Raw genomic sequence first — 20,202 nt, 5'->3', positions numbered from 1 at the left:
TTCACATTGTAGGTGCATCCCTACTCTGAGAAACAGAATTAAAAAAAAAATTCAGGAAATCCCATTGTATGATTTTTAAAGAATTTATTTGTCTTGCACTGCTGAACATTTTTGAACACCAGAGAAAATCAGTGTTAATATTTGGTACAGAAGCCTTTGTTTGCAATTACAGAGGTCAAACGTTTCCTGTAGTTCCTGACCAGGTTTGCACACATTGCAACAGGGATTTTGGCCCACTCCTCCACACAGATCTCCTCTAGATCTGTCAGGTTTCGGGGCTGTCACTGAGCAACATGGAGTTTCAGCTCCCTCCAAAGATGTTCTATTGGATTTAGGTCTGGAGACTAGCTAGGCCACTCCAGAACCTTGATATGCTTCTTATGGAGCCACTCCTTGGTTATCCTGGCTGTGTGCTTCGGGTCGTTGTCATGTTGGAAGACCCAGCCACGACCCATCTTCAATGCTCTGACTTAGGGAATGAGGTTGTTGCTCAAAATCTCACAATAAATGGCCAAATTCATCCTCTCCTTAATACAGTGCAGTCGTCCTGTCCCGTTCGCAGAAAAGCACCCCCAAAGCATGATGTTACCACCCCCATTCTTCACAGTAGGGATGGTGTTCTTGGGATGCAACTCATCCTTCTTTTTCCTCCAAACATGACAAGTGAAGTTAAGACCAAAAAGTTCTACTTTGGTCTCATCTGACCACATGACTTTCTCCCATGCCTCCTCTGGATCATCCAGATGGTCATTGGCAAACTTCAGATGGGCCTGGACATGTGATGACTTGAGCAGGGGAACCTTCCATGCAATGCATGATTTGAAACCATGGTGGCGTAGTGTTCTACCGACAGTGACCTTTGAAACTGTGGTTCCAGCTCTCTTCATGTCATTGACCAGCTCCTTCCTTGTAGTTCTGGGCTGATTCCTCACCTTTCTTATCACCAGTGATACCCACGAGGTGAGATCTTGCATGGAGCCCCAGTCCGAGGGAGACTGACAGTCGTCTTTAGCCTCTTCCATTTTATAACAATTGCTCCAACAGTTGATTTATTTTCACCAAGCTACTTGGCAATTGCCCCGTAGCCCTTTCCAGCCTTGTGGAGGTCCACAATTTTGTCTCTGGTGTCTTTTGACAGCTCTTTAGTCTTGCCCATGGTAGTAGTTGGCATCTGACTGACTGTGGGGTGGACAGGTGTCTTTAAAGAGCTCAGACAGGTGCTAATAAGTTAGATTAATGAGTGGAGTAGAGGTGGACTTTTTAAAGGCACACTAACAGGTCTTTGAGAGCCAGAATTCTTGCTGTTTCTTAGGTGTTCAAATACTTATGTTCAGCAGTGCAAGACAAATAAATTCTTTAAAAATCATACAACGTGATTTCCTGAATTTTTTTTTAAATTCTGTCTCTCAGAGTGGGAATGCACCTACAATGTGAATTTCAGACCCCTCCATGATTTCTAAGTGGGAGAACTTGCAAAATCGCAGGGTGTTCAAATACTGTATAATATATATATATATCAATAACCCAGACACAATTGCACTTATTTTAAAAATGACATACAATTTAATGCGGAGCTCCAACCAAAAGGGGAAGTTCCGCTTTAAGCCTTTGTCCCCCACTCCCCATTAAGGGTTGGCACCCTTGGGGTGCGGGTACCTGAATTTGACAGGTACCCGCTCCTACTTCCGCTGTGATCGCCTAGGCAATTGGTAGCGGAAGTTGTCCTGCCCCCTCCCTGCCCCATAGTCTTCTGGGACACGTGACAGGTCCCAGGAGACTATGGGGCCATTCACAAAGTGCAGCACTTCTCACGCATGCGCAGTGGGCACCCAGCTGTGAATCTGCAAGTTGTCACAGCCGGGTGCCCACACTGAAGATGCCAGCACCAGGGAGAGAAGACGGCCGGTGAAACCAGCGGTAGTGAAGACACCGCTGGACCAAGGGACAGGTAAGTGGCTGTATTTTAAAAGTCAGCAGTTTTTGTAGCTGCTGACTTTTATTTTTTACTCCGCTTTAAGTCCTGGCTAAATGTTTTTAAAATTCCCCCAGGAGGTAGTAAAAAAGCAGTTCTGGCTGCAATACTCTCTTCATCTCTGGAAATGTTCCCCACAGGAAGTCCTATCTGCCACTAGATGTCCTTAGTCTTTCGAGTTTATTGACACCCATCATCTTTTAGTCTGGAGGAATGAGGATATCCTATTGGTGCAGGGGATCATAGATCTGCCCCTCGATGGAGCATCACCATCACTGATGCAGAGAAACCGGATGGACAGCACCCCAACTGATTTTTTTACAACTATAGTATGGTAAAATTAACTTCTCTGGAAAAGGATCACATTTAACAAAACAAGATATTAGGACATAGGCATTAAGATCCTGTGAATTTATGGTGTGAGCTTTTTTGTGTTCATTCATATGGGTGCACAGATACATACATCCAGAGGGCCGTCTATACACCTGGGCAGTGTCAGGCGTTCCGGGCAATCTTGTGCTGCCAACCTGTGAAAATCAAAGACAGGCTGAGACTGCAGCTGCTATATCGATCTTCTTGTACATCCCACTGTGTACATATGCACAGGGATGGACACAAAGCTCTGGATCCATGTAGGAGGGGAAAAAGTTATGTACCTTGTACTGGGAAGCATACTAATGTCTTTTTTATTTTTTTAATAAATCTTGAACAGTTTGATTGCAGCAACAGATAAACTGTTCTTCAGTGGCAATAAAAGCAATCCAGATAATATCCAATCTCAATGTTTACAGTATATGTTTCCAGAGGACGTCTTCCATTACCAGGGGCAGTGTCCCTTCTTTGAATAAGTAGAAGAAGGAGCCTTCCCTGAGCTATCCCTCCTTGCCTGGAACCTGGCCTTGTGCTAAGCACTGTCCCTCAAAAGCAGGTTCTTTTTCCTACCACACACCCGCTAGAAATGCACCAAATTGGTGAGGGGTCCCTTATTTACAATGTTCCCTTACCCATGTTGGCCGCCAAAGTCTCTCGAGAGTTTGGTGTCTAATTAGACTACTTTCCTCTCTCAAGGCACTGTACAGAAATTCTAAGGGACCAATTAACTCTCTTTTCCATGAAATAATGGCATGAAGCCACCTACAGGTGGGAAGGCTAACTGCACCTGCCTACATGCTGTGTCCATTGTTTTGCACCCATCCCTGTGCCGATGTGCCGAACACTGGCATGTGCAGGAAGTCTTTCACCCTGTCATTGATTTTGGCAGCAAAAAGCAAGGAACAGAGGGTGCAACAACCTAGTGCATTACATGGTTGCATAGTTAGCCTGGCTGAAAAAAGACAAAAGTCCCTCCAGTTCAACCATTAAAAAAAAAAAGTTATAATCCTACACCCACAATTGATTAAGAGGAAGGCAAACCGGATATTCCCTGGATCAACTTTACCTATAAATGTTAGTATCCAGTTATATTCTGTGTATCTAAGAAACAATCTGGGCCTTTTTTAAAGCAATTCACTGAGCTGGCCAGAACCAACTCTTGAGGGAGTCTATTCCACATTTTCACAGCTCTCACTGTGAAGAAACCTTTCCGTGTTTGTAGATTACATTTCCTTTGCTCCAGACGTAAAGAGTGCCCCCTTGTCCTCTGTGATGACCTCGTGGTGAATAGCTCTACACCGAGTTCACTATATGAACCACTGATGTATTTATACATGTTGATCATATCCCCCTTAATCTCCTCTTCTCAAGAGAGAATAAATTCAGTTCCTCTAATCTTTCCTCATTACCTTGGCGCATTACCGGATTAATAATTTTATTTTATGTAAACAGGGCTTTTTTTCTCGAAGAATAGGTATAGGATCTCCCCCCTTTTGAGTCACTTCTTGTCTGCACTCCTCCCCCCCATCTCAGAGCACTGTCCTTTGATTCCACCCCTTACCCACCTTCCAGTACCGCTCCTCTTAGAGAGTACAGAGCCAAATATCATTTTGTGGTGCTAAGTAATTTGCATGGAATATGTTAACGATAACAAGAAAAGCAGTAAAACAGATCACCTGCACCAACAATAGACCCCCCAGCAACAATGGACACCTGCAACAAAATACCACCCCAGCAACAATAGACCCCAGCAGTAACAACATATCTCCAAGCAGCCAGTAACAATAGACCCCTCCCTCAACAGTAGATTGCTTCCAACAACAATTGACCCCCTAGCAGCAATAGATCCCCCACCAGCAACAAGAGGCTGCCATATAAAAATAGCTCCCCACCAGTGACAATAGATGCTTCAGCGGCCAGCATCAATAGAACTTCCAGCACAACCCAACACCCCTTGCCATTACATACTTTCAGTGCTGAAGGTACCGGAACTGCGTTCCCCCACGTTCCTCCTGAATGTAAAAAAGTAGATGTTTACTCACAAGCAACATCAAAATAAATGCACATCAACCCACAGTGTTCTTGAAGCAACCTGGTCCCATAGACAAGTCCCAAGCGAGAAAAGACTATCCAAAAGGCCGACGCGTTTGAGGGGGGAATCCCCTCTTCCTCAGAGCGTCAACCTTTTGGATAGTGTTTTCACACTTGGGACTTGTCTATGGGACCAGGTTGCTTCAAGAACACTGTGGATTGATGTGCATGTATTTTGATGTTGCTTGTGAGTATATATCTGCTTTTTGACAGTAATAAAATTCTTGCTGTAATGTGCTAGGCTGGTGTGCTCTCTGTTCCTTGTTTTTTGCAGTTATTTTCCTAGGCTCCCCCGACCTGTTGGAGGGCAGTAAAGCCGGTGTCATGATTGGATTATCTGAAGTTATCAATACATGTGCCGGTACACTTTTCTTGAGCGCAGGAGATTGCTGTCTGCAACATCGATTTTGACAGGCTGGTTTCATGGAACACCTGTCAATCCCTGGGTGCATAAACACATTTCTCTGCATGGATGCACTGGTTTACGTGCCTGTGTGAATGAAAATTTTATCATTCTATTTATAAAAAGAAGAATGATGGATAATAAGTGATTGTAAAATCACTTTTTTAATTAAAATAATAAGGAAGTTTATATCACAGAGCAGCCACTTTCCTTCTTTGGGGTGCCCTGCTGGTGCTCTTTGCTCCTCCTCTCCTGTGTGTGCCCCATAGTAAGCCACTTGCTATGGGGGCATACATGCAGACTCACTTCTGAGCTGAGCTGTGTGCATCCATAGACGACACAGCAAAAAACACTATGTGGTGATAAAAACAATATAACAAATTGATTCCATCATTGATATCGCCAAGACCAACAGTTAAATACTTTTGACCTGGATGATTTTGCAACTATACCACGTTAGTGTTATGTAACCTTCGCTCCCCACTGTTTGTTTCTGAAATTTTTGTTTTGGAAACAAAATAAACAATAATTTATAAAAACATCAATAATAAAATAAATAAATAATAAAAAAATAAAATATTAATAGTAAATTAATAATTATTTTTTCTGGGCTTAAAATCATGTGTATTTGAAAATGGTGACAGCAGAAAATACTATTCCCATGAAATTTGTGGTCATCCCAAATGTCTGATTTGCAACACCCCATATGGTCAATATCTTAGAATTTCACATTGTTGTGCATTAGATTGCAACTTTCAAAGGACGCAGATGCATTGATTGAGACACTTAAAGAAAGTGAATATAAAAACTAATTTCTACAGAAAGCTTATCAGTTAGTTATACAGAATAGGTCTTTAGGACATAGGAAAAGGGACAATCAGGAGGGAACTCTAAGGGCTCATGTACACTGCAGCTGCAAAACTCACGTTTAGGAGCTGTTGAGTGTTTTTTTCAGCAGTCCCTGCACTCTCCTTTATGTTTTCCTATGTGTCTATGTACACATAGTCGTTTACAGTAGTTTACAGGCAGTTGAGTTTGCAGTTGCTTTCTTGAATGCACCAAAATTGTGTTCAGGAGTAGATTTTACCGGTGTTTCAAACGCCAAACTCTTGTAAACGCGTTACACTGCATTTACAAGCATTTGCGTTTAGACACGTTTTTTGACAGGTCCATATCTAGATGCTGTCCAGGGCCTTTTTTCTTCATAAAAATTTTCCATGTATTCAAATGGACCTAGTACACCAGAGCTGCGTTATGCTCATGATGGGATCCATAGTGAATACAACCAGAAAAGACAGGTCATCTCAACACATACTACTCTCTCTGCTTCTGCTCTCTCTATTCCTCTCAAAATGTCTGAAATAGTTAATCATTTACTATTTTTCAGTGCATTCTGTGCATTTGGGAAGGTCTCCTGAGGTTATCTTATAAAACGCTTCTAAACGCTAACGTGCATAAATGCTATATGCAAACGTGGCTAAACTGACGTTTATTAACCTACGTTTTCTAGCAGTCAGTTTCCATCGTTCAGAAGAGTTTTCCAAATGCCCCGTGTACATGAGCCCTAAGATTTATTAACAAATGTTCACGCCAGCATGAAAATATCAGGCAGATCTGTTATTGGAATTTTTTTTGGTCATACGTGTAGTTTTACACATTTTATAACTCCCCTACTTCAAATAACCTTTAGGAAAGTGCCTTCTTTAAATGATCATATGCAGGGGCGGACTGACCATTTGGAAACTCGGGCACTGACCGAGGGCCCAGGGTCAGTAGGGGGCCCCATGAGATGCCCCTGGTACCTTTTTCATAGGGTTTTTTGAGTTTGGGCAAGGACACAGGGCCCCATGATCCCCTAATGCCCGGGGGCCCCATGAGTTGTCAGTCCGCCCCTGATCATATGGTATGTAGTCATTTCGATAAGGGTAAGAAATTTTGCATTATATGCCAATTTATGAAGGGTTTAAAGTAGTTCTAAACTCAAAATATTTTTTTTTACCTTAATGCATTGTCTGCATGAAGGTAAAAAATTACCCATTACCTGTTCTAATCCCCCCCCCCCTCCCCCCCGTCCCAGCTTGCAAAGGAAGCACCCAGAGCAGGAAGGACCAGATAATATTGGCGGGGAATTGCCAAAGAGGAGGTAATAGACCACTCATTATCATTGTCATATCATTACACAGAGCAGGTACAGTAAGTATAAATTATTTCTCATTTTAGGAAAAAAATATATTTTCTTATCACTTACTGTAAAAATCGGTCGATAAATACCTTCTTTACATTTTGATAATTGCAATACCATTAGTGTTCTTAATCGAACGATTTTTTTTGCTTTGGCATTTTTTTACCTTTCAATGGTTGTTTCTCTTTTTTATATTTTTTTTTAAGCATTTTTTGTTTTTCTGCATCCACGCAATGCTCCTACGGGATCCCTGTGGCTGCCATGCTTTCTTGTTTGCCTGTTTACTGAACTGGGTCGCTCCCGTGCACATACCATGTGATTTTAGCCTCTTTTATACAGGCTACTGGGGATTATATGATTTTGGTGTAATGTAAGCAATGTAATGCAGTATGTAACTTTTACGTTGCCTTTGGGCAAGTGTGGAATCTTGATATCACTTTGCTTATTTTGTTTGTACTTCTAAAAGGTCCAAGAAATATCCCCTAAGGAAGATCAAGTCTCGAAACATGTTGGGCTTCAGGTTTAAATGATTCTGGGTTTGTTAACAGCTTCAATATTACCCCCTGGGTTGGGGGCAAATACAACCAATGATAAGAGTTTTGCAAACCACTGTTATAAATATGTTTTTAGAGATGCAATATAATATTTTAGCACTTTATGAATAAAGAATATATATTTTATGTATATCTGTGGGATTCATTTGGTACTCTCTTAAGCCCCTGCCACCCACGTAACCAACTGATGGTTTCCTTTTTCTTTGCAGGTCTGTGCTTGGGGCTGAATACAGAAGCAGTCTCCATGCACATTTATATGTTACAGTCAATGAACTGTAAGCGCAGAAGCTATTATGTAAGAAAAACTAAAAAGACCATAAGTAACAATGAGCGATCACATCCCTTACATTGCTTCAGGCAATTTGTGTCCTTGCATTTCCAAACATTTTCTATACAAACACAACAATAGAACACCTCAAATTAATTTTACTGTTCTGGTCAGAATTAATTCTAGTCCAAGAAGTGATAATTTGGATCAAATCTTGCTGCAACAGGAGAGTCAGAGAATTTACAAACTGAATGCAAATATACCTTAATGGTTTAATGACTCAACACATTTATTTTTAATATTAATAGTTATTAAATATATTTACATTACATTATTAAATATATTATACAATTGTAATAACTTGGGGATTTTGTTCAAGAATATGTTTTTGTATTCTTTGTTATCCCTGATTCATGCCCTAATATATTGTATTCTAGGTTTAGTTTCAAGATTATTATTTTATTTGTCATTTATTTTGTTTAGTATTAGGAAGTATGTTTTGTGTTTAGTTTATCTTAGCTTGTTTTTGGTGCCATTTGATGTTATTTCTACTGGTGCTCTCACGTTCCAGTGTACTTTTGGGATTTTCCATTGGCCCTATGGTGTGTTCTTTTGCTTTGATGAAGTTTTTCTGGGTTAAGAAGCACACAAATTGGATTCTGGGTTGGTATGACTAACTAACCCTGTGACAACAGGACAAGAAAAAAAAGGAGTTATTGTCACTGCAGCAAAATGCAGTAATATTAACGCGATAGAGATTTTTACCTTTCCATATTTTACTAAAGTGTTTTCTTGCAGCCTGTGTCCCCACTGGAGATATTTCCATGTTGGGAAAGGAAGTGTGGGGAAATGTCCCTACTTGTATTACAGACAACAAACAAGGACCTTACAGAGACTTTTACCACCTTGTAAAAAACAAAAAATGTGTCTACAACTGTCAATTTTCCCTTTCAGTGCAAAGGGACAGTGTCTACTGATAGCCTACCCCTCAAACAAGATATACTAAGGTTTCTCATGCAGGGGTCCATAGAACTCACGGATTCCTCCAGAGGTTGCTAGAGGTTCCCTGAGCAATGATCAATTTCTGCCCCTCAGATAAGTTCCCACTGACACCATTGATCTTTTTAGCTATCTCTAAGGGGGTAATTCTTCCTAATGACCACACATGTAAGGAGCTTTCTTCCCACTGACCACCATACTAATGTATCATGAGTTGTAAATACAGTAATTTTTAGCAGGGGTTAACTGAGACAGAAAAGTTACTTCAAGGGTTCCCCTGTGTTGAAAAGGTTAAAGAAGGCTCAGACATACTCATCGGACCCTGTTTCCTCACTGCTTTCCTACTCTGTCATAGTAGAATGGGGCTTCTGGATAGGAGGTAGTGCTCAGGCATTGACTGTTTGCAAGGGCTGAGCACTCTTGTGTGGGATGGAGGGGTAAAGGTGATGCCATCCACCCAAGTAAGTTTCAACACCATCTGACACAACAAACGCAGACCAGGGGTGGTATTCAGGGACACTGCCACTTTGCCCTGAATGAGTCTTTGAAGTCTGTAAAAAGGCATCCTGACTACCCACTGATACTAACCTCTCCAGTAGAAGCCTTAGTTGGAGCGTAGAGGGAGTGGTGACGTCACCCCCCTTCTTTGTGTGAAAATGCTTGGACCTGGTAATTGGCCTTTTCATAGATGCTATCCTTTTGCCTATTCAGGGCAAAGTGACACTATCTCTTTAAAGGACAACTGTACCTTTGGTAGAATTATCTATTAATATATTCCCCACATTCCCACTGAGTGCTGCCCACCTGGACAAACACTTACCATCTAGTGATTTTTTTGTTTCTGTACGGCTCTGCCGGTACCTCACAGTCTTTGCAGCAACAGCATCCTATTCTTGGTGCACACATGTGCCACAATCCCACTTATTTCTATTGGTAAGCCATACTCTGGATCACAGGAGAAAGCTCAAAGCATGCACCATGACTTGGTGCATGCTTTTGCTATAACGCCTGAGCAGTGTGCAGCACAGATAACAAAGATTGCTGGCTCCAGTAAGAAGGTAAGTATTTCTCCAGGTGGTCAGCACTGAGGGGGGTGGTGGCAATTTATTAAAAGACATGTAGAAAAGGTAAGTATTTCTCCAGGTGGTCAGCACTGAGGGGGGTGGTGGCAATTTATTAAAAGACATGTAGAAAATGTACAGTTGTCCTTTGGGTTTGAACAGTGTAGCCAAATTTTACTGCTGTTTGTCGCCTTGTTAGGAAGATTCCCCCCTTTTGACCCATTGGTGATGCTATTCCTTTGCCACTATGTCCACTACTAAGTGAAACAGTTTTAGATGACATTCCACTTTATTGGATCTGACCTCTTTTAGGGCTCGTTCACACTTGGCTGTTTTACCAACGCTTCCAAACGCCCCTATAGCGTTTGGCAAGCGTTGGTCCGGCGTTTGCGGAGCGTTTTTTAACGCTCCGCAAACTCTCCGCAAACGCCACATGCGCGGTTTAGCGGCGGTTGCTAGGCATTTGCCGAGCATTAAAAACGCCCCACAAACGCCTATAACGCAGTTTGAATGGTGTTACCACTCCGCAAACGCCCCGCAACCGCTTCGCAACCGCACCGCAAATGCCGGCCGGGCGTTTGCGGAGCGGCACCATAGACTAGAATAGGAGGCTTCAACACCTCCTGACTCGACCAGAGGCGTCCGTTTTGCCGCGACGCAAAGCGACGCAAACGCTCCTGTTAGAACAGCACCATGTGCTGTAATGTGCAGAATTGGCAGAGGCGTTTGGGAAGCGGTAAAAACGCTTCCCAAATGCCTCTCTGCCGCCTGCACACAACGCTAGTGTGAACGTAGCCTTATTGGTGCGAAGTTTCATTCACAATGACATATTTAGCATAGAGATTAACACCAGACATGTTAAATAAACCTTAAATTCTGGGTGTCACCTGTGATTTACACTCCCTTGTTACCTAACCAAAATCACAGATCTGATTTTAAGTTAAGTCTTAGCTAGTTTTTTTAATGCTTTGCTTGCCATGCCATATAGAATGTACCCTTGGCTGTAAAATGGTCAGTGCATACTGTTGCTGCTGACTCTTAATAAACAGACAGCCCAAGTATCCAGTGCTGTGTTCACCCAGGCCAGTTCTTTACCAGCCTTTTGGATCCCCAGAACCACCATCTTCACTGTGAGAAGCCAATTGTGACTGCTGAAACAGCTGCTCCCCACTGCACATATGCAAGATCACAATGCACTCACAGATTGGTTCTGCAGCCTCCTGAAACATGTTCCAGGAGGTTGTAGGTGTGGGGGAATAGGCAGAGGGACAACCTGCCTAGGCAAAAATTGCAGAAGTGGGAGGGGATATCTGTCAGAAAAAGGTACCTCCCCCCCAAAAAAAACTTCCACAAATTAGGCACATTAGTGATACTTTCACTTTTTCACTTTTAAGTGAAGGTCCACTTTAAGCTGCAAAAATCTAACAGATTCCTCCAACCTTATATTCAACCATCCCAGCTTATATAGCTGAGATGGATAAATCTGCAGTGCCGACTATTGTATTCTGATAGCCAGCTGGATCCAATTATATTCACTCGCTGTCGGCTGACAATTTTCGGCTTGACTCCTTTAACTTTCCAATTAAAAGATGTCGGGCAGGAGAGGGCCAACTGGACTACCCACTAAGTGAATTTTGACTGCTTCACCAGAAACCAGTGAAATTCACTCAGTGTATCAACAGTTTTGAAATTTGATTTGTGTGTGGCTCTGTAGGCACAGCCTGGCTTAACAAACTTCAATCTGAAGACTGAAGAAGCTGAACGAAAAATCAGTCAATGTCTGGGTATTCTGACAGCTATGGATGCCAACTGGCAGAATACAATAGCCGAAAGGGAGTACTCATTCATCTGCTCTGTTTAGAGTTGATCGAGGAATCTCTTACAATTCTTTCGTTCAGCCACAGGCTGAACAAAAGAGATCTAAGCATAGATAGACAACTTTAGAAGCAAGGTGAGAAATGGTTCATATTTGTTTTTATAAACTTAAACCTAATTAACATGTTGGGAAAAGTGAGACTTAGGCAGGCCATCGAAGATGTGATGGAAATATGAAGGAAAGAAAATCACTAGATTCCCCCATCAACGTGGGGAACCATCCCTGCTGAGAGAACACTATAGTCCCTGGCAATAAGCATGCTAGAAATCTGACATGCTGGTTGTACCCAAGTCAGTTGATGGATCAACTTGGGTACTATCAGCCTGCCCATAGGTGGATTAAATTTTGTCCAGTCCTTGCTGAACTGGCCAAAATTCAAACCATCTATGACCATCTTTAGGAAGAAAGTGAAGAGCCTTCACCCATTCAACAGTCTACTAAGAATGCAAGGTGCACATGATAAGTATGATAACGATACCCTACTGAAAAAGACATTCAAAAGTTTACAATATCAGGCAGAAGGGACTGAAGACTCTATGACACCTTATAGAGAGATATAAATGTAGTTAATCATTGATCATTATTTTAGGAACAGGTTGACTGTAACGGTATTGATAGAATTAGTACTCAAAGCTGTGTACTCACCATCTCCACTGCTCGGGGGTCCATTTGGCTAGGAGGAACCGACACCGAAAACTGGATCTTCTTTCTGCCTTTGCTCTCCATTGGTGGACTAGTCTGGGAAAGGTTTGAGTGCATTCCTTGTGAAGCCCCAGAACTCATGCTGACTAGCTTTCAGCCCTTTTCAGTCACCCCCTAATCACTCTGTCCTCCTGTCTCCTTCTGCTCACTCTGTTCTCCTATCTCTCTCTGCTCACTCTGTCCTCCTGTCTCCTTCTGCTCACTCTGTCCTCCTGTCTCCCTCTGCTCACTCTGTCCTCCTGTCTCCCTCCACTCACCCTGTCCTCCAGTCTGCCTCTGCTTGCCCTGTCCTCCTGTCTTCCTCTGCTCACCCTGTCCTCCTGTCTCCTTCTGCTCGCCCTGTCCTCCTGTCTCCTTCTGCTCACCCTGTCCTCCTGTCTCTCCTCCTGAACTGTTTACCTCTTGCTGTGTTGCTCTTTCCCTCCTCCTCACTATTCCCCCTGCCAATTTCCACTCTGACACTCTGTATGTGAGTCCCTTCCTCTCCTTTCCTATTTCTTTTCTGTTATTTTATGACCTTGGTACCTCCCTCTGCCCTCTCGTAGTTTGTCTCCTGTCACTCTCACTTATAAACAGTCTCTTCCCTGTTAATAACTCTGTGCATGAGGATATCCTTGTAGAGCTGCCAGGATGGAGTCCACCTCTCCTCTGGAATGCCTCTCCTGTACACAGCAATTATGTCTTTCATTTTCCTGGGCTGCTCTTTCTTTCTATACAGTTCTGTCTTTGCTTCGTCTTTCCCTGTACTTTTTTTCGGTTGACTATTACTTTCCATAGCATTGTGGCTGTTACACACCTGTAAAGTACTAGCAGAATATTTACATAGCTTAGGTCCAGTGCGTCACTTTGTTTACTTCACCTTACGGTTCATTAGGAAATGGTCACTTCGATGAGTTCTGAAGCTCTGGCTTTGTGCAATCCTATTCCTACCATGACACAATGAGGCAGATTTACTAAAGGCAAATAGGCTCTTTGCTTTGCAAGAGAAAGTTGCAGATTGCAAGGGAATTTGCCGCAAAGATTAGTGAAGGAAGTGAAGCTCTGCTCAGAAACTCCTGTGCTACCACTAAAAATGTGAAACAAATTAAAAAAATAATGATTGCTGCAGCTGTTGTCATGTGTTCTCACACCAAAGAAATATATACAAATTAAACTCCACGCAATCAAACCACATGTGACCCTAAAGACCAAATAAAATCATGTGACTTAGATAAAAAAAAATCATACAAATACTTTTCATCTGCATAAAAATGAAATACACGTTGTAATGGTTGTATGCATCAAGCACATGGAAGCTATAGACGACAGACATCTTGTCAGGTCTCAGTCTTTTTTTTTTATGATCCCAGTGATCTTCAATCAATGGAATCCGTAACCTTAACTCTTAAAACACTTCAAAAGAGCCTGTTATCTCAACTTAGGAACAGCATAAACCACCACACAGGCCTTAGTAAGAGCTGTAAACAGTTGAGTTTTGGCAGGATTTCTGTTTCTACGGACCATAAAAAACTCTACAGATTAATACTTCACTCTGACCTACCGTAAAACAATGACAAAATCCTTTTGTTCTGTCATACATGATGTGTAGGGTAATTAAAGCACTAGGATTACATAGCGTGCCATAAAACGTCTAAACAGAAAGCAGCCAGGTGTTGATGACCTCTCCAAGACCTCTGCCCAATTCACAATTTAACAAGATCCACACCAAATTCATAAAATCCAATAGAACAAAGACACATTAATATTAAGTATGTATTTGAATGGGGAAAATCATACTGAACACATGAAGGTCCTACATCGCTAAGTTAGCACATACTAAAGGGGAGATAGCAGTCAGATACCTTCCGGGTGACATACCTAACCAAAATGCCCTGTGTTTGGTGTCCCTGGACACAAAACATAATACTGAACAATAATCTACCAGTTTCCAGAAAGCAACCTGTACACAGTGGAAAATATTAATATTAGTATAAAACTGTGTGTAAGGGAGGGCTCTATACAGTCTTAAACATAGTGACCTCCCTTTAAACTGGGTAATCATAAAGTATTATCCTTTACAAAAACATTTTATTAATAATAATCATTTCCACCTGATGAAGCCACGTGACTGGTGCCGTAACGTGTAGGGGAGGGGCTCTGACATCACGATGCTCGATGGTACCATACTGACACCAGCTGGCAATTTTAGGTTTTTCACCATAAGAAAAGATCTGGAGGACACATTTTGTGAACAAAGCGGTTTTATATACAGATTATATGTGAGTGCATTACTTTTATTAATATCATAGTTTTTTAAAGGATAATACACTATGATTTGATTAATTCCTCTATATTAACCACCGTGGAAGGGAAGATTATCATTTGAGTGGAGAAGGACCCCAAACAGCAAGATATCATCTTATCCATACTCTGACCCATTTAAAGGGACACAAGCGTTATATGACCTTACTTAATGGTTTGGTCATATACTTGAGGTGAGAGCATGTCAGGAATGGACTCACCAGTGGTGGTGCTGTGGCTCACTTGCTCTGTGGGCTGCAGTACCAGCTCCTACCAGAGGGTGCTTTCAGCAGCCAGGGTCTCACTCCTGCAATCAAGCCATCACCTGAGGCTGATTGCAGGAGGTCTATTTAAGCAGGACCAGACCTGGAATCAGTGCTTTGGTGTTTGTTTCCCATGAGCCCCTGTACCTGGTATCCTGTAAATCTTCCGTTGCCGATCTCTGCATTGTTCCTGACCCTGCTGACCGTCTCCTGTTTAACCCCTGGCTTGCCTGACCATCCTTCTGCCTGATCCTCTGTACCGCGCTGCCCGTGAGTTAATGAATCCGGCTTGTGACCCTGACCATTCTCTGCCTGCTCCTCCGGTACCTCGCTGCCCGCACGTTGCTGACCTGGCCTGCCTGACTACACCTTGCGCTACCCAGACGATCCATCCATCCTGCACGGATCTGTCCCTGTTACCAGGTCTGCCAGCCTCTTCACGTCAGGCTCCTTTCCCCGCACACCTCTGACGACGCTCTCTACCATTGCCGGACGTACTCAGGGGTCGCGACCTGGTCTCAGTCTGCTCCAAGTCCATCCCCACCATCAGGGGCCCTGGTGAATAAGCAGATTGGGACTTAGACCCCGCACCCTGAGGAACCCCGTGCTGTGGGCTGCTAGAGACGCTTCCAGGCGGTGCTTAACCTCCTCGGCGGTATGATTATTTCTGATTTTTGTGCTGAAAGCGGTACCATTTTTTTGCATGGAAATATGTAGTTTTTTATTGTAGGCTGTAATTTTTAGGAATAACTCACTGAAATCTGTACGAACAAGAGTCTAGTAAACATCCCGGGTAGGATAAAATTTGAAACACGAAATCATAAATTATAATTTAATAAATAATCATAAAAATAATAATATAACAATAATAAATTGAATTCAATAATATAATCAAACCAAAAACACTGAAATTTGAATCACAGAGGCAAATTCGCACATCGCTGAGCAAAGTCGCAAAATCGTTTTCAGTGTCTGATGACGAATTTCCCCACAAATTATTATCACTCAATTCTGCAAGTGGTTCTGATTTACTATCGCTGTTCTCTAGCTGGTCTAAAACCGCTTTTGACGTAAAGGGATGCTTTTTGGACGCCATGGACTTTTCTAAGTTTCCAGGCAGAAAGAACAGTCAAAATGCAGGCAGGGCACAGGACAAAGCAGTAGGGACAAAATGTATGTGAAATGCATTGAAACAGCAATGTTTTACTATGTGAAAAATTTCACAGGGACTGGAACACAGAAGCCGGATGCCGGATGCCGGCATCGACCGGAGGAGATGGCCGGGGACGCTGCAGGGGACACATCGTGGGTGCGAAGGACAAGGTAAGTGCTGCAGGGACTCCCTGAGCAACGCCGCATGGTAAGCCCGAGTGTAGCTCGGGGTTACCGCTCTTGGTACTCAAATTTTACCCCGAGCTACACTCGGGAATACCGCTAAGGAGGTTAACAGTACCAAACGGCCTGCCTGACCATTCCACCTCTCCAGCCCCGACTACACCTGTGTTCCCACACATTTCTGGTCATACCCGGATCCCTAACAGAGCACAACCGGTGGGGGGAGCACGTCCATGCAAGTTTTTTGCACAAAATAATTTATTTCAGAAGCACGGGTTATTATATTTTAAAGTGAACTATGTAAGTTTGAAGAAATCTTACATATGGACTTTCCTGATAATTATATGGACACTGTTATCGGAAATTGACACTGGTTTATTATTTTTATTTCTTTTTATTCATCTTTATTCATCTATTCATATTTCATTGAATTGTTTATTTGTGGTGGTATGCAATATAAGTAATAGCAACTGGATGTATAATTTCCAATGAAGCACGGCACATTAAGGTATATTATTGATTTAGCACACTAGTACGAGCATGTGTTAGGTGCAATTGATTCACAATTAGCTCTTAAGTAGGTTTCAACACTCACATAGCAGCTCACAAGCTTTCACCTTTCAACAAAAAGAACCTCATTGCGCAACATATCAGCTCACAAAAACAATTTATTAAACTAAAGGGTTAAAATCTCACTCACAAAGTGAGTGTACTACATCCAGAATACATAGAATAGATTAGATTGCCTCTTTAAATAAACAATTTACCATTTAAGGCTGGACTTTGGCTTCAGATACAATTCATCTCCAAGATGGCTTCCAGTTCCTGTTTGCGTGGTGACGTCTTGAAGTGTTTCATCATCCAATCATGACTTCTTCAGAAAGATCACAAGAAGCTGTTGTTTTATTGTTTGCACGTGATTGTATGTTCTTTGCAAAGTGAAATTTTACCACATTCACTAAGCTCTGAGAAAATTTCCTTTCATAGTCAACAGCCTATTTGCCATTCAAAAATCAAATCCAATGAGGCTGATTTACTTTGGAAGTTGTATACAGCAAATAGGCACAGATTAATCATCTCTCTTTAAGCCCCTCCCACTGTTAGGCAAAATGTGTTCTCTGCATCACTTACTACAGAATCCTGCACTCTTTGTCTCCTGAAGCCATGGTGGCCAATATTCAGTGCAATGAGAACCACATCCAATATTTGCTGCGGTCCACACTTTTTTCACACGCATGAGAGATGAACTTTTGATGTAGCACACAGTACCACCCCATAGCCAACTCTACTGAGCAGGTGTCATAGGACACCACTGACGCAGGGGCATTTTTTTCCTTCCAGTGGCACAATAGATGCAGGGACTTTTTTTTCTTTGCAGTGACACCACAGACGCAGGGGCATTTTTCTAAACATTGACACCACCAACCCAGGGCCCCTTTTTTTCTTTCCAACGACACTACCAGTGACACCACTGACACAAGGGCATTTTTCCTTTCAGTGACACCATGGACACAGAGACAACTTTCCTTATGTAGCTCTTCCCCCCTTAGTAGTCACTAGAAGATTTGGATCCCCCTATAGTCCTGTATAGCCAGGCATCATGCATCTTCACACAGACTTGCATCCAGAGTCAGGGATCAGTCCTTGAGCTTTGTTTGTTTTGTTTTTTTTTAGGGAATTTGAACTGGGATAGGGCTAGGGGTGTACATGATGCCGAAGGAAACTGATAAACTGAGAACAACTTCCTGGAACTATTTACAAGCCTTCTCTGCAACACAGTCTTTGTTGGAGAGCTAGCCAGCGTCTCCTTAATGTACCACTCCAGACCTTAGATGAACTCCTCTTCTTCACCCAGCGATCTGGAAGTATCCCTGAGCAGGGGATATGGTGCCTGTTACTTTAAGAGTGTGCAGTCCCAAATAGGCAGCAAATCCTACTCCTTCCCCTAGGTGTAGGTGTACTCATGCGCTGCTCCTCCCCTGCCATACAGGTGGTCCTCGCTCTATGGGCCAATTGAAGTCTGATGTGCTCCCTTTCCAGTCCCAGGCCTGTAGGTAGGTCCCATCCCACTGGGCCTCCTCACAGCCTCCTGCCTTCAGCCTCACATCTTCCTCCCTGTCTTCCACTCGAACTCTCCTGCAACTGAGTAGGCTGCAATACTTAGAAGGATTGGCAAGGGGCTGGATACCCTTAAGTTGGGGATTGGTTAGAACCCCTCAAGAGTGCAAGCCAGCCACTCCTCAGATCCACCCACTGCCTCTGGGGCCTTCCTCCAAAGCCCTAGAGCAGAGGGAAATTCCAGAGGGACCAGCCTGCAGAGCCTCTCAGCTCCTGACCACGATTTGACCTTATGGCTCTTATGACACCTAATTCAGCAAAGCTTTGCAACAGTTTTAGTACTAGTTCCAACACATGCAATAGATTCAGGTAGTTCTTTTTACCCTCACTCTGTTGCTATTGCTGCACCAAATTCTAAAAGAATTACCAACAGTTTTCAGAATAGGAAACTGTCCATCAGTTGCAGGACAAGGTCATTTAGTGCCCAGGGCAAAGATGCCATATTATGCCCCCAGATAAAGAAATAGGAAATGGGGTGGGGTTAACAACAATGCATGCAGCATGCTGCACCAAAACAAATATAACATATGAGCTTGATAGTAGTACGCTTCTTATTCTGCAGTAAACTATGGGGCTTTCCTTAGGCTTTTCCTTTCCTTAGGCTAAGGTAAGGAAAACCTTGGTGGGACCTGGGTGTGGATCCTAACAGGCTCTGACCTGCAAGAACGCCCAGCTGAATCTAGTGAAAGAGAATCTCCTGACATTCCCGTCAGCAAGTCCATGTCTTCAGTGGTGTCCCCCCAGTCCCATTGCTACTCTGTGTCTTCTGGGGACCAGTCCTCCTGCTCAATTTCTAGGGGCCCAAATTCAGCTAGTAACCTGGGTTAACCTAGACTCCCAGTCTATCCCCCCACCACTGATATTCTCCACTGGTTCACCTGAGAACTGAGCATCCTCGCAGCTAGGCTCCTTCCAGGCGGAAATGGTCAGGGCTGGTGGGTGAGGCCAGCTGGTCTGGGGCATCTGCATGGTGTCTTAGTCTATGGACAACTTTCGGCTCTCCGGCTCCGACTTTCCAGCTTATGCATGCATAGTCCTGTCTGCGGGTCCACACTGTAGATGTGAGGTGCCAGATCGCTGGGTTGAGTGGCTCTCCGCAGTGCCTGCACCTGATCCAGGCTCTGATCAGAGCAGTTGGTCTCCTGCATTCAGGGCAAATCAGGCACAGTCTCTCCATCCCTTCAACCGGCCCCAGGCTGAAGCATCCACAATGTTCTAGGCAGACTCCCATGTCTACCAATGTGATCTCTGGCATTAAAACTTTTAGGTAAACTTGCAGCACACCCTCTATCTTGCGCCTCTCTCTCTCCATGTGCTCGGTGTACTTGGTGGTCTTGAGAGCATGTCAATTGGATGGGGTAAGGGGTGAATGGGATACCCAATGAAACAACTTCCTGGAACTATTTATAAGTCTCTACTGCAAGACTCTCTTTTGGAGAGCTAGCTAGCTTCTCTTGTAGTACCACCTCAGACCCCAGGTAAACTCTTCTTTACCCAGCTGTCTGGAGGTATCCCTTAGCAGGAGATCTGGTGCCTGTCACTTAAAAAAATTAGACAGCCCCAGTAGGTGGCGAATCTGGTTTCCCACAAGAGTGCTCCTCATATCTGGCCCAGGGAGAGCAGACTATGAGGAGTGACAGAGATTGATGTTGAAATTTTTACAGGCTTGTCCATATTGTCTCAGATCTGCCTCCGCTGGTTAATTGTGAGTGCATTGAGCAAACGT

At 43.2% G+C, this 20,202-nt stretch overlaps 1 protein-coding gene across 1 annotated transcript in view; it reads right to left on the bottom strand.

The window, feature by feature from the left end:
- PPP1R1B (protein phosphatase 1 regulatory inhibitor subunit 1B) overlaps positions 1-13,053 on the bottom strand; it is a 118,334-nt gene extending 105,281 nt beyond the window's left edge. Inside the window, exon 1 of the mRNA XM_089687968.1 lies at positions 12,424-13,053. Within this exon, the coding sequence (XP_089544094.1) occupies positions 12,424-12,561 (138 nt within the window). The 5' untranslated portion in view covers positions 12,562-13,053. The remainder of the gene's footprint in view (positions 1-12,423) is intronic.
- Positions 13,054-20,202: the final 7,149 nt, after the last annotated feature.

Source organism: Staurois parvus, unplaced genomic scaffold (assembly GCF_062004578.1).
Source record: "Staurois parvus isolate SC_StPar_1 unplaced genomic scaffold, SC_StPar_1.0 ptg000442l, whole genome shotgun sequence".
Lineage (NCBI taxonomy): Eukaryota > Metazoa > Chordata > Amphibia > Anura > Ranidae > Staurois > Staurois parvus.
Note: the sequence above shows the minus strand (reverse complement) of the source record. Positions and strands in the feature narration are given on the sequence as shown.